The following is a 14,248-nucleotide window of genomic DNA, read 5'->3' as shown; positions in this document are numbered from 1 at the left end:
TTAAAATTCTCTCTTTTAATAAATATATCACTACATGATGCAATAACACACTACCATTTACAGACAGACATTTTACAGTGAAATGGGCAAAAAACCTTCTAACTACCTTGCAGTTTTACTGATACAATGTGTGGAAAACGGGGTTCAGCAAATATTTATTATTTGCACATCACCAAATAAAGTATTCTGATTTGTTTGGATCATAATAAAATCTTTGTTTCCATCTTACTTTTGAATTCAAAAGAACTGCTTTTCTAACTTCTGAAATATACTTCGAAACATGTATGCTGTTCATGTACAAGCTATTTTAATGTTGTGTACCCAGCATGAAATGTTGTGTACCCAGCATGACTGTCATACAGTTCCCTTTACAAAATCCTCTAACTTTTGCAGTGAAAGAAATAAAAGTAAACACTTGTCTCCAGATAAAACATAAGCATTGATTTGTCAGAAGACGCAGTATGATATTTGACCTCTGTCTTTAAACACACAGCACATGTGACAAAATAAAAACAAAATTTAAAGGCATCTTTATTGCTGATTCACTTGGTGAATGAACAGAACACCTGTTATTTGTCAGCTCACCAGACAGGGCCATCAGGCCCTAAAAATTACTCGCCCTGATAAAATCTGACTCGCCATAGCGAGTAGATTTTTCGCGGCCTGTATAGGTATGGCTCCTGCACTGTCAGAGCTTGCATTTCACTTACTATGCCTAAGGAGGCAATGGTAATCAAGATTGCCATCTTCATTATTGGAAATGTAGGTCCTGCCTAGTGTATAGACTTAACCAGGGCCTTGTTCAGTTATGTGAGCACTAGCTTGAGTTTCCACATGAAGATGGGTGCATAAGTAAGAGGGCATAATCCTCTTTACCCCTTATATGAGTCTTTTCAGTTACATGTAGGAGTAGTCTCACGACAATGTTAGTGTAGGTAGGATGTGCCCTCTATTCCAGCTTCAAGTCTTTTTATGAGGGTATAATTATCCACTGTGTGAAAGGCCGCTGAAAGGTCCAATAGAAGAAGGTCAGCTACTCTGTTCTGGCTAACTGGATTTTTAAACTCATCCCAGATAGAGATTATGGCTGATTCAGTTCCTATTCTTGGACACAAACCAGTTTGGAAATTGGAAAGTATCGAATTGTCTTCAAAGAACTGTGATATCGGAGTAAAAGCTGCTCTTTCTATACGTTTGCACAGGAATGGTCTGTTTGCTGTTTGTTTATAGGTCTGTAGTTGTCAAGGGTCTTGATTATCCAGGTTAGGTTTTTAGTTTTTTTATTGGGGGTATATGCATGCCTTTTTTTTGGTATTCTGGGAAAACTCCTGCGTTTTAGGAGCTGTTGACGAGTGTCCCTACTGGGATGGCTGCTGAATTTGATAGAGAGAGGTGGAGAAGGGTCAAAGGGGCAGCTGGCTGGCTTGCTTGCTTTGACAAGATCCAGAAACTCAATTGGTGATAGATCTTTGAAGGAAAGGAGCGTAGCTGCTGTGTTTGCCTTTGGCTGGCGATTGCTGTCGGCAACGGTTGGGATTACAGTTTCTGTTGTTGCTCGAGTGGGTATCCACCATATTTGCTTTAGATTTTTAATGGTTAGCCAGTTTGTCACAAAATGTTTGAGGAATGGGATTGGTAGCTTCTGTGCAATTCAGAGAGTTTTTCATAGAATTCTTTATTGGCACACTTTGCGATGTGGATTTGGTCTGAATAGTACTCTTTTTTGCTTATTTGATTGTTGACTTGTGTATTCTGTGGTGTCTGTGTAGGCGTATCCTGTCTTCAGGATTGATTGTTTTGAGGCAGTTGCGTTGAAGCTTAGTATTTTGTAGTTTGTTCTTTTTAAATTCTGTATTCATACAAGGGGTGCGTTTCCTTTTGTTATGCTTGGATGTCTTCAGAGGAATAGGAATAGCAAAAGCTCTCTGGAGTCATCCATAGAGTGTTTGTACAGAAATTATGGCAACCAGATCTGGAGGTAAGGAGATTTTCTAACTCTTCCAAATTCAGCATGTTCCATATGTGGTTGAGGGTACGATGGTTTTAGTTTTAGTGGGTGGGATGTGGTATCTTGTGTGACAAAGGCAACAAGGAAGTGGTCTGACTGTGTGACAGGAGTATTCTTTGGAGTGTGACTAAGTTTGGATTGGCAAATATGGAGATATAGAGGAACACACCACTACAAGCTGGCCTTGAGGATCTGTAGAAACTGCGTCATGTATCGCGTTTTCTGTTACTAAATTTCTAGAATCGGCTTGGCCTATTCGTTCCAAATTTGTAAATAGGTAGCAGCGGCTTCTGATGTGCACAAGAGTAATTAACTATCGGGATAAAAGTATTTTATAGTTTCTGTCTTGTTAGATAGTTTATGCAACAGTGTTATTTAACAATGAACCTTTGCAAACTTAATGATTCATTGCCAATGAAAAACCGCTCCTGTTAGACAAATGGCCTGCTTTTAAGGCAATCGCTTTTTTAAGTACATCATATGTGCGCTTAAACATTTTTAAATGTATTTTATATTTGATTATATTGCATTTTGAATTCTTCTTTTCCAAATGTGGCACCAATTTTTACATAAGCTTGGAACCTGTAATAATGTTATGAATTATGCTATCTAAGATTCTTGTGGCAAACAAGTATTTGAGCAATGTGAAGTATTTTAATATTTTCTGCAACTTTTAGGCTCTTTGACCAAAATAATGTATATCGAATCGATATCGAATGTGTGTTGAGCGATTTGTGTAGGGTTAGAATTGAGTTGCTGTTCGGTGTGTGTGTGTCTAGGCCAATGAGGATGGTTCTGGGGTGTGGTGTATTAGGTTTGCAAACTATATGTTGAGGTTACCAAGGATGCATAGGTTTTAGTATATGCAAGAAGGTTAGAGATTGTGTCTGACAAAGTGTCTGGGAATGCTGTATTACTGGGCGGTGGTCTGTAGAGAAGGAGAAAGTAACTTACAAATTTTAGTGTGTGGTTGCATCTGATAAGGAGGTTCTCACAATTTTTTTAAGAAACATCCTCCGCTTTAGTGAGATTTGGTGTTTCTTCAAATATTATGGCTAAGCCTCCTCCTCTTTTGCCAATGGGACTTTGTGCAACAGTTTTGTATTCCGGTGGAACAGCTTCATGCAATACCAGTGCCATATCTCCCCCCAGTCAAGATTGACTAGTTGGCCTGGCTGTGTGTCTTTTAATAGGCTGAATATGTGGCACTTGTTTTTTTTTTTTAAATGGAACAAGCATTTAACAGTAGGCAGAGTAAATAATCTATTTTGAAGGTGGAGAGAGTTTGTGCTGCAGGAGGGTGAGTACTGGCCACCGAAGTTGTGGGTGGTGTGCTATTTTTGGTGGTGTTAATTGTGTGGGGAGAGAGGGAGGCCTAGAACACAACTTTTTGGGTTGGACTTGTTTTGGTATGGATAAGGGGATGTGAAGTTATGAAGAGTGTTGCGGAATTGCTTTCTTTTGCAAACATTGAAGGTGGACGGTGTGTAGGAGAGGGGTTGTGGTGGAGCATGACTCATGTTGTATGGCTCTGAATTTAAGCAATGGATGATGGACTTGTGGGTATGCATTGTTGTGTGTTTGTGAACTGAGAGATTGCTGTATTTGCTAAATGAAGTGGGTAAGTCTGAGAAGATTTTAAACGAGGGTAATTTATGCTGGTGTTTGGCAAAGAATGGCTGTGTGTATGAGTGTATGCATGGATATGAGGTGTTGGATGAGTGAGAGTATGTGTTGGTAGAGTCTGTATGCACATTTGTTTTTGAGGGGCAGTATTGTCTGGTATTTTGTAAGAGGTTTGAGGTGTATGGTTAGAGTGTGAAGGTTGAATAAGGGGTGGAGTTGTGAGCGAGTATAGTCTCTGTGTAGTGTGAGGGATGGATAATATCTGTATTGAGAGGTATTTGTAGGCTGCGCAGGGGGATGATATTGCCTTAGTTGTGGAGGGGGTTGTTTATATGTGTGTTGTCATTGGTTGTGTGTCAGAAGACGAGGGCTGTTGTGTTGGTACATAGTATGGTAGATGGTTGAAGTAAGGGTTCAGCGGGGTGGTAAGTGAAATGTTAGGAGTAGTCAGAGGGTAGCGAAATGTATTTATATTATATGGGTGGGATTTTGTGGGATTATATGTGTGTTTTATTGGTTTGTAAGTTAAAAGTGTGCATCGTTGTGTTGTACTAGAGAGTAGTGGATTGTGTAGGAGTACGTGGGTGAAAGGGTGTAGCGATACAAGGGTATGCAGGAGTGTGTTATAGTACTAAGTACAGTTTGGTTGCAGCGTGGATTGACAATGCACGTTTGTAGGGAGCGGTATGTGTTTGTATTAGGTTGTTTGTGTGCATGGCTGTGATAGAAGTTCTTAATTGGAGAGTGGTTTTAGACTGTGAAACAGTCAGCATCCCTGGCCTCAGGCCTGACCAGGCCCAAACAGGCAATATCTTCTCTGCAGTTAGCCCTGACATCCAGTCTGAGAAGTCCTGAGCCCTAGTGATCAGGTAACCTTAGGCCAATGGTAACCCAGCCCTAACCCTAGGCAATCAGAACCCTAGCCCTAAGACCAAGGTCCAATAGAAACCCTAGCAACCAATCAAAATCCTAACCCTATCAACCAATCTGAACCCTAACCCCATCAACCATCAGAACAAAAACCCTGAGTCCAATACAAGCCCTAGCAAGCAATCACACCAAGGAGACAGCAAACAATGAAAAAAACTTATTTTAAGACCATTTGATCTTAAACTTAAGGGGCTGTGCAAGGTGTGAGGGGAGGAAGAGGCCTGCTCGGAGGAGGGGAGGGGGCTATGGCTCAATCAGTAAAGCAGAAACTGGTGTGCAGATGAGAATGGAAATGTTCTTGAGCTCAAAGTCTCCTTGGATACAGAAAGGCTTGATACACACTTTTTAGTTCCTGTTCAACCCCGCAGGTAAGGGCCAAAGGTAAAGCCACTAAATAATGCTTTTCACCCACTTAAAACAACCTTGTCTTTCTACCCAAAATCGAGTGATACATACACGGCCAAACTCAATTTAAATCATAAAACAGGTTAAGCAGCTTCTTAAACACTCGGCTTAGGCTTAGGGGTGTATGTTTTGCCTTTTTGGATTCTATTGGGGGGCAGGAGGGGTCTTCAAGTAGCCTTAATACAGTTGAAGGAAAACAAAGAAGGAAATTTAAACAGTCACACTTAAGAGAAAACAGCAGTTTTAAAGTTAAAAATTACACAGTACACCGTTTGCGCTGGGCTGTTTAGGGCTCACAGAAGCTGAGGCTACAAAATGGAGGTGACTGCCTTGAGGTTCCTTCCACAACCTTAAGGGGCTGTACAAGGTGTGAGGGAAAGCCTGCTCAGATGACTGTTCCCCCAATCAGTGTTATGCTGCTCAACTAAGATCAGGTGATTTAGGAAGAAAATAAGCTAGATCACTGCTAATTACTAGGCTCTAGGATCAGTTGATATCAACTTTAAGGTTTCGAGAGCCTTGTCTGAGGGGGCAGCAACCAACTTCAATCAGCATATGTCAAAGAATCGTAGAACATTTCCAGTGAACGTGCAGACTGCACAGTCCATTTCTGCCTCTCAGCCTCACTTCATCTCCATCTGTGTCTCTCCTCAGCAGGTTTCTTTACTTTCACTCGCCTATTCCTAGCTCTACCATTTGTGAAGAAGCATACAAATAAATGTTTAAAAAATAAACGTGAAAAATACCCCAAAATACTATAAAAACAGAAGCCCTATTTTTCAAGATAATAATAAACAATCTATATAATTTGCATGTACAGTGGCAAAATATAGCAAAGCGTTAAATCTGGGAGAACATGTAGAGATTAAAAACACAAACGAGAATAATAAAAACTAACAGTCTTTTGTAATAAAACTGGGCATGTAATAGAGGGAATCCCAAATATTTCAACTGAAAGCATTTGGGAATGAGTTAAAGGTGTTCATACCTGTAGCTGCAAGAACGGGATATTGAAGAATTTATGTAGGTATTTTAACCCAAAGCTGTTCTTCATGGAAGATTCAGCATAGCGAATGTAAGAGGAGCCTGGGCGCCTGTTGAAGAGATAAGGAAATTGATGAAGTAATGGGACTGCAAACAATAGCACCTTTTTCTAGTGTGATCCTATTTGCAATCCTTTTGTATTTACATTTAGTTTCCAAAATAAGTAATAAACCGGTATGAAAAACTGCCCCACTGATCGAGTCTGTGATTGAGACACTGTGTGCCAGGATTTCCCTAGATGGATATATCTACCCACACACAATAGCATGCCAGTTTTGCACCCACCCTCCTTCTGCCTGGTCACCCAAATGGAAATAATTCAGTGATCTAAGCATCTTTTTATTTAAGCTATGCTCCGGTAAATAAAAAGTCATGGTCTTTTAACTTGTCTGAAAGGAAGTAATGAAGACAAATGGCACTCTGAAACTTAAAGAAGCTCATTAGGATATATAGATGCCAGGAATACAGAAAGACGGTTTTCTACTCTGTGTTACAAATTAATAAGCTGTACTTGCAGCCTTCTCTTCCTCTTTTCAGATGTGTTACCATGAAGACAAATAATTTAAACAGTTCATTCTTTCACACCTAGATGCAGAGATTTAAAAGATCCAACCAACATTTGCCTCCTTAAAACTGGGATTCAAGGGTAATATCAGTAAAGGTCGTGCCTACTATAAAGATAGATTTTTAAAAATGACTATTGTCACACATCCAATAATCAAACTGTTAGCCCACAGCCTAGCAATCACATCAGAGAATGCCCTTTCATTCTTACTAAATTATCTTCTACATTCAGTCACAAAGTAATTGCAATGCACTAGATGGTATCACTTACGTGTATAAAGCTAGCACTAAGTACTGGCAGTACTCTTACCTGTTAAGGCTCTGAATGCACTCTCGAACGTCGTCAGGAAGGATAACACGATGCTCCCCCATATCCCTGTGGTTACCCAGTACACAAACAGGAACATGGGTCGGCACCTTTGGCAGCTCCCGCAATATGTAGTTGAATGTCCTGGATGCCACAAAAAGGAAGTTGAAAAAACACTGTCATTGAAAGCATAATTCTTTTTTTTTTTTTTAAGCTACGGTTATGAGAAAAATTCAGTTAACCCTTAACGTGACAACAAGCTGCTTTCTCCCATAGTTATGAATAATACTTGTTTTTTTCTTCAAATAACCACTATGAATAACTTCAAGCTAGACGCATAGTCATGGGCCAGAATGGCTGCAAGCCTGGATCTCATTGCATGTTAAAGCATCAGGCATAGGACTGGTCAACTTCATCAAAATTACAACACACTGTACAAAAGTGTAAAGTAAATATTACATTATCAACCACAGTACATAAGACCAAATAGGCTTAAACTTTAATTGACCAAGCGGTTAGATTCTTTTTAGCCAAGGAAGTAAGAGGCCAAATAAAATAGATGGGAAAGAACAGTGAGGCATTTCAAGCATTGAGTTCCATCTCGACCCATTGTTCCTTTAAGATATTTGTTGGCTTGGTATTTTCGGCTAAGAGAGAAATATTTCATGGCTTTCTGCAGTTTTTGTTTGGGGTTCAACAGGCTTCAGTTTTAAGTCCTCTTTTCCTTTTTTAACTCCTAATAGTTTCTTTATTTAGGCATTTTATTATGTTACAGTTGCTAAGGACTTGGTCACAGACATGTCTGCATTTACACCACCAATATTGTAGGCAAAAAGATGACAAATAATTTTGAGGAAATATGGAAAGTATAAAAGTAAAGTAATATTTCTAGTACTTATATAAATTCCAATGAGATCATCAGTCTAAGGAACCCTGAATTATCCCCAGTAACTCCACACTCCTCAAGTTTCTGGTACCATTTGGATGTAGGTTTGATGGGAATCATAAGAGATACTGAAGGTTCCATTGAAAATTAGGAATCAATGGGTGTTGGGGATATAGAGTACCAAGCCCAATTCGTTGATAAATAGTCATTCTCCAAGACAGGTTGACCTTTAGATCATGGGTGTTTCAGCAGCCAGAGTACCCAGGTGAAACTGGAAAATTCTGAATTCAAATGGTGCTGATAGGTCCCGACACTGAGCCTATCGGAAACTCATAGTGGGGACGAAGTAATAAAGTTAAAATAAATTAACAATAGGTCCCTAATCATACTTATAATACAACAGAACAAACTGGTTACGAGCTTGTATCTAACTACTTCTATAGCAATAATCATCAAGATAAATCAACTTTAGTAGACGTAAAATTCTAGAGAGTCTTCTCATGTTAAGTTATGTAAAACTAGTAACTGATTCTACGCTGTGATATGACTTTCTCAGCAAAAATAATTATTTTCATGACAAAGTTAAATGGCTTAAACTAGGGAAGAGTACACAAATGTGGTCAGGCAGCTTATTATTATTATTTTATTATTACTATTATATTTATATAGCGCGGACGTAACTTCATGGATAACGGAGCACTTCACATAAAAGAAAAGATCACAAACAATTAAACAACAACACATATAGGTAACGAGTATAGGCGTATATATTTATTAGGCAAAACTACAAGAAGAATTGAGCAAGAAACCATTAAGACCAATAATGATCTGGTTTCAGGTAGAGTTTGACAATGTGAATTTTTAGAGCCTTATGATAGGTTAGGAAATTTGAACTGCATCCATTTTCTTCAGGGTGGCTATTCCACTTTTTAGGAGCTTGAAAGGCGAAAGCTTGGTTGGAATAGAAGATAGTACCTTGACACTGGAAGTCTACCAACAAACCACAATTTAAGATAAGGTTGTTAGACAGAATTCATTTGATACAAATGGAAAAGGTATTGCTTAACCTAGACGGTCAACTAGATTTACTGAACCTTTGCAATTTTCTGCCTTGTAACCACTGGCTTCCCTAGGACACGGCAATAAGTCCTCACAACTGATACCATCAATTACCTGAGCTGTAATGTGCAGTTACATGAATTTGTCACCCAGTTATCTTCTCCTCCCCTCATTTGTTCCCAAAATCCATGCCATAAGTCTTGAAGCAGTCAGTACTTGGGCCTGTATATAGATAATCGATTAAACCTTCAAACACACCAACAGTATGCCATCAAGAAAGGAAATGGCCTGATCTATGCTTTTTGCTCACTTGCAAAAAGATTGAATGGTCCTTCCTACAAGCCACTACTAGCAGTCATAACATCTAAAGTCCTACCAACAGTGGCATATACAAGCATGGCCCTGCATGGGAAAGACGAAACATTACTTGAAAGTCTCCACATAAAGGCGGATAAAAGAGTTTTCGGCCTTCCACAGAAAGCCTCTTGTTAGACCTGTCAGCCCTTTGGGTGGTCCCTCCTCATCATTATTTATTTTGTCCCACTTTTGCCTCAAACCCAGTTTGAATTTTTCCTTTTTGGGAACCACCAGACTTTTTAGTGTTGCTGCAGATTCAGGGAGCCATTTTAGCTACCCCTGAAACTTCTGTCTGAGGGCCTGGAGCACAAAATGGTGGCCACCTGTGACATCACCAGCATCCACTGGAACCTACCAGCACCTTCCAGAACATTCCAGGAGATTCCAGAACTCTGTGACAGTTGGAGACCGTTTAGAATGTTGGGAGGATAAGAGAGGCAGTTGGCAGTTGAAGCTGGCAGTTGGCACCTGACTGGTGAAGAGAGAGGAGCACAACAGTGAAGGAGGAAGGAGTGAAGCAGCAGGGGTGGAAACTTGTGCCTGGAGTGGGGTCCATAAACCCACCCTTGATACTTGTCCCTACTGATGGATCCCAGCCTATAGCCCTGTGTGGGAAGAAGACAGAAGAAACTTATCCTAAGGACCTGGATAGCAGGAACAGGCCTTAGAACCAAGAAAACAGCAAGATTCTGACCTGAGAACTGGTTTCCCTGGAGTCCGGCGTCGAGTAGCCTGACGACCTGGAGCCCGAGGTGGAGAAGCGGCGCTGACTGAAGTAGCAGACGTCGTACCCGGAGCCGCCAGAGGTCGTGAGAGGGCGCCGACGGAGGTCGTGAGGAATACCAGAGGTCGAGGAGGAAGTGAACCGAGGTCGAGCGAGCGGCGTCATCGGAGGAGTGAAGTCCGCCCTCCGGAGTCGTCGGAGACCGAGGTAGAGGAGCACCGGAGGTCGGGAGTGAGGATCGCACTCCGGAGTCGCCCGGAGCCTGTGAGGAGGAGCACCGGAGGTCGGGGGTGAGGATCGCACCCCGGAGTCGCCGGAAGTCGACATCGAGGCCAGGCCGGCCGACGTCATCGGAGCCGAGAGCGCCATCGGACCGGAGCCGCCCGAAGTCGACATCGTGAAGAGACTGCCCGACGCCGTCGAATCGGAGGTCGAGATCGAACCGAGGCCACCGACATCGGACCGGAACCGCCTGCCGGCGTCGTCAAAGAACTGACATTGTGCCGAGGCCGCCGAGACCGAACCGGAACCGCCTCACGGCGTCGACACGACTCCAGCGGCATCGGAACATCAGAAAAAGGGCAGTAAGTGGAGTAGAGGGCGCCTAAGGCCCTGTGGAGACCTGAGAGACTGCTCTAAGGGGCTAGGGAGGTGCTGAAACCAACCTGACTGTGCAAGGGGTGAACTGGGACTAACCTAGAGAGGTTGTGTGGAGAGAGAAAGCCAGGGCACTGGTATTCCCCCCTTTGATCTACCTCAGATTAGGCCTCAGCCTTGTCCCAGCCAGGGAGTAGCCCCCCTCAAGCCTTCCACAACCCTACAAGCTGTGCCTGGGCCATATCAGCCCTTAAGAATTGAAGTGTCATCTGATTATATGAGGGTTGCGGTATACTTTTAATTATTTATTGGGGATACTGTATTTCTTGAGTTTTTACCTATTTATCGCTGCACTATATTTATAGGTCCACAGGACTTGTTGGTGTACAATATTTATTGGTACAGTATTTATTGCCTCAAAGTATTTAATTGTCTGTATATATTGCACTTGTATTTATGCCCTGTTATTTATGATCACCCCTATTTATTTCATCAAACAGCCAATATTTATTTGACCTGCACTAATTGAAACTTGTATATTGTGATTGACCTATGTATTTTTCCAATCAGCAACTAAGAGAAAAAGATAAAGAAAGAATATTTTCATAATTTTTACGGTGTAGAGTCGTTTTTGGAACGGATGCACGCATGGTTATTGTATGGGTATATTGTATGCTTAGCACTGCGCCTGTTTCCTGACCACTCGAGCCAAGCTACCACAGTGTGTTCGGGGAGTCCACCACCACCCTGCGGAGTGGGAGTGGGCTGTTTCCAACATAAATTGGTGTTCAGCGGTGGGATAGAGCTGTGCCTACATATACTCAACAATAACTGTGGGTAGTCCATAGGCCTACACCGGGAGTTTTCTCACAGCGGCCTTCCTAATTGTGGGTTTTTGTTTTTTCCAAATTTACTGGGGAGGAGGTATTACTAAAGGTACCCCCCTACATTGCTACTGCACAAAACCTGTCCTCTAACCTGAGTGGGCAAGATGGAGTTTGTACTAGAGAATCTAGAAACGTACACTGTGGCCCAACTCAGGGAGTTTTGCCAGCGGGAGGGGGTGTACTGTCCCCCAGGAGCAAAGAAGGGTGCACTCCAAACCAGCTTAAGGGCTTGGGGGGAGGCACGCCGAGAAAGCAAGGCTGAGGAGGAAGACAGGGATGGAGAGCCTGACCCCGAGGGGGCTGAGATGTACCAACCTGAGGTGGGGAACCTGTCAGCAGGGCCCAGGACACTTTCTAGGAAGGGCAGCACTGTCTCTAGCGGGGGCTTATCCAGCGTGGAGTTAGCAGATCGGAGAGAGAAAAGACAGCTCACATGGGATTTAGCAAAGCTGGAGAAGGAGAAGGAGGAACAGAGGTTGGCTCATGAGACGGAGAAAGAGAGGATGGCTCATGAGATAAGACTGAAAGAGATAGAGCTTCAGATCCTAAGAATTGGAGCACCAACTGTTCCTAATGGTGGCAGCCAAATCCAAGAGTCCACCAGGGAACCCAAACCTTACCTGCCAAAGGACATAGTAGCTAGCTATGGGGCGGGTGACGACATCGCCAAGTGGCTAGCAGCCTATGAGGTCTCGTTGAGGGCCCATGGGGTTCCAGTGAAGTACTGGGGAGGGGGATTGTATAAGTACATGCCTCCAGCTGGTAGGGATGCTTTATTGGCCCTCGAAGAGGATGAGCAGACCCACTACCCCACCATGAAACTGGCGCTCATCAGAAAGTTTGGACTAACACCTGAAAAGTACAGACAGAAGTTCAGGGGTAGTCACAAGCTGGGCACACAGAATTGGGTGGACTTCCTGGACTATGCAAAGAAGGCACTGGAAGGTTGGATTCAGGGCAGTGAAGTAAGGAACTACGAGGAGCTGTTTGACCTAGTACTGAAGGAACACCTACTCGAGAAATGTTTCCCTGAACTGCGGCAACACCTGGTGGATAGCAAGCTGACCAGCCCCCGGAAGCTTGCTGAGGAGGCGGACATTTGGGCTAGTACCCGGGTGTCCACAAGGGGGACTGGAGGGGATACTCAAAAGGCCGGACAGGGCGCCCCCCAGAAGAAAGAAGGAGGGGAAAAGAAAAAGGAGTTCTCCAAAGGCCCCCAAAATAACTTCCAAGGGAAGGGAACAGGATTCACCTCTAAGGCTAACCCACCCAGAAACCCTAATCCTGGCCAGAGTCAGCAGCCAAGGGTTGTCCATTGCTACGAGTGCGGTGGCGTTGGACACTATAAAGGAGATCCGAAGTGTCAGAAACGATCACCCCCTCCCACTGGAGGAAAGCCCCCCGGAGTAGCTAGTGTAGTGCTCGGGGAGGAGATGCCCTTAACTAAGGGAAGGGAGTGGGCGGGTGTCACTTTAGTGTCCCTGGGAGAACGGGAGATGGTTCCTAAGATCCAGGTGCCCGCAAATACCGCAAAGTATGGGCAGTGGATCACCATCAACGGCCAAAGAGGGGAGGCTCTGAGAGACACAGGAGCCAGTATGACTATGGTGCGTAGCCAGCTGGTGTCTCCAGAGCAGGTAGTTCCCGATGTACTCCACCCAGCCGCGATGGCTGACGGCAGAACAGGTCACTATCCCGTGGCCGAGGTTCCCTTTGAATGGGGGGGGGTTGCAGGTTCACTTCGAGTTGCCGTAAGCCCTGCCGTGCCAGTCGATTGTCTGCTGGGCAATGACATGGAGCACAACGCTTGGAAGGAGGTGGAATACCGGACTCACACCGAGATGCTGGGTACACCTGACTGGGCCTGTGTTAGCACAAGGTCCGCGACTACCCGAAGAGGGAGTTCATTTCGGCTGGAGCCTGGAACAAAGGCCCAGCCAGCTGCCAGTCAAGGGAAGAACCGAGGACAGGAGGAGCCTGCCTCGGCGTCTCCACCCCGTAGGACGGATAGGCCACCGGAGGTGGTGGACCAGGAGTCTGCGGAGGGGGACGTTACCAACCTGGAGGACCTACCCATCCCGGCCGAGTGGCACGTGGAGGGAGGCCCGTCCAGGGAGGAATTCTGCCAGGGCCAGAGGGAGTGCCCTACCCTTGAGGGGCTGAGGCGGCAGGCCGAAGCCCAGGCAGCAGGGAACGTTGAAGGGAACTACAGTGTTTACTGGGAGGATGGCCTCCTCTACAGTGAACCCAAGGCACCCCTACACGGATCGTCACGAGCCTTGGTAGTTCCTCAACGTTATCGAGCCTTCCTTCTGGAGTTGGCTCACGAGATACCATTGGCAGGACACCTGGGGCAAGACAAGACCTTCGCCCGTCTTGTCCCACACTTTTATTGGCCTCAGATGAAAGTGACGTCCGATACCTACTGCCGGACATGTGTGTCTTGCCAAGCCAGTGGGAAAACAGGGGTGAAGCTGAAAGCTCCCCTGGAACCACTTCCTGTCGTTAGCACCCCCTTTGAAAGGGTGGGCATCGACATTGTGGGTCCATTAGATCCACCGACTACAGCTGGTCACAGGTTTATCCTGGTTCTGGTGGATCATGCCACACGGTACCCAGAGGCAATACCTCTGAGGACCATAACAGCACCTGTTGTGGCAAGGGCCCTGATGGGAATCTTTACCCGAGTGGGTTTTCCCAAGGAAGTTGTGTCCGACAGGGGGACCAACTTCATGTCAGCGTATATGCGGGCAATGTGGAAGGAGTGTGGAGTGACCTACCGGTTCACGACTCCTTACCACCCCCAGACCAATGGTCTGGTGGAGAGGTTTAATAAAACCTTGAAAGGCATGAT

At 44.4% G+C, this 14,248-nt stretch overlaps 1 protein-coding gene across 3 annotated transcripts in view; it reads right to left on the bottom strand.

Moving 5' to 3' along the window:
* RABL6 (RAB, member RAS oncogene family like 6) overlaps positions 1–14,248 on the bottom strand; it is a 374,256-nt gene that overhangs the window by 223,093 nt on the left and 136,915 nt on the right. For all 3 annotated transcript variants that reach the window (XR_014963001.1, XM_085610983.1, XM_085610992.1), the window contains exons 6-7: positions 6,888–7,028; positions 5,958–6,063 (exon numbers count right to left, since the gene is read on the bottom strand). Coding sequence is in view for 2 of the 3 variants with exons in the window: in XM_085610983.1 (XP_085467109.1) it covers positions 5,958–6,063; positions 6,888–7,028 (247 nt within the window). In the remaining variant the exon portion in view is untranslated. The remainder of the gene's footprint in view (positions 1–5,957; positions 6,064–6,887; positions 7,029–14,248) is intronic.

The sequence above is a fragment of the Triturus cristatus genome, chromosome 1_2 (genome assembly GCF_964204655.1).
Source record: "Triturus cristatus chromosome 1_2, aTriCri1.1, whole genome shotgun sequence".
Classification (NCBI taxonomy): Eukaryota; Metazoa; Chordata; class Amphibia; order Caudata; family Salamandridae; genus Triturus; species Triturus cristatus.
Note: the sequence above shows the minus strand (reverse complement) of the source record. Positions and strands in the feature narration are given on the sequence as shown.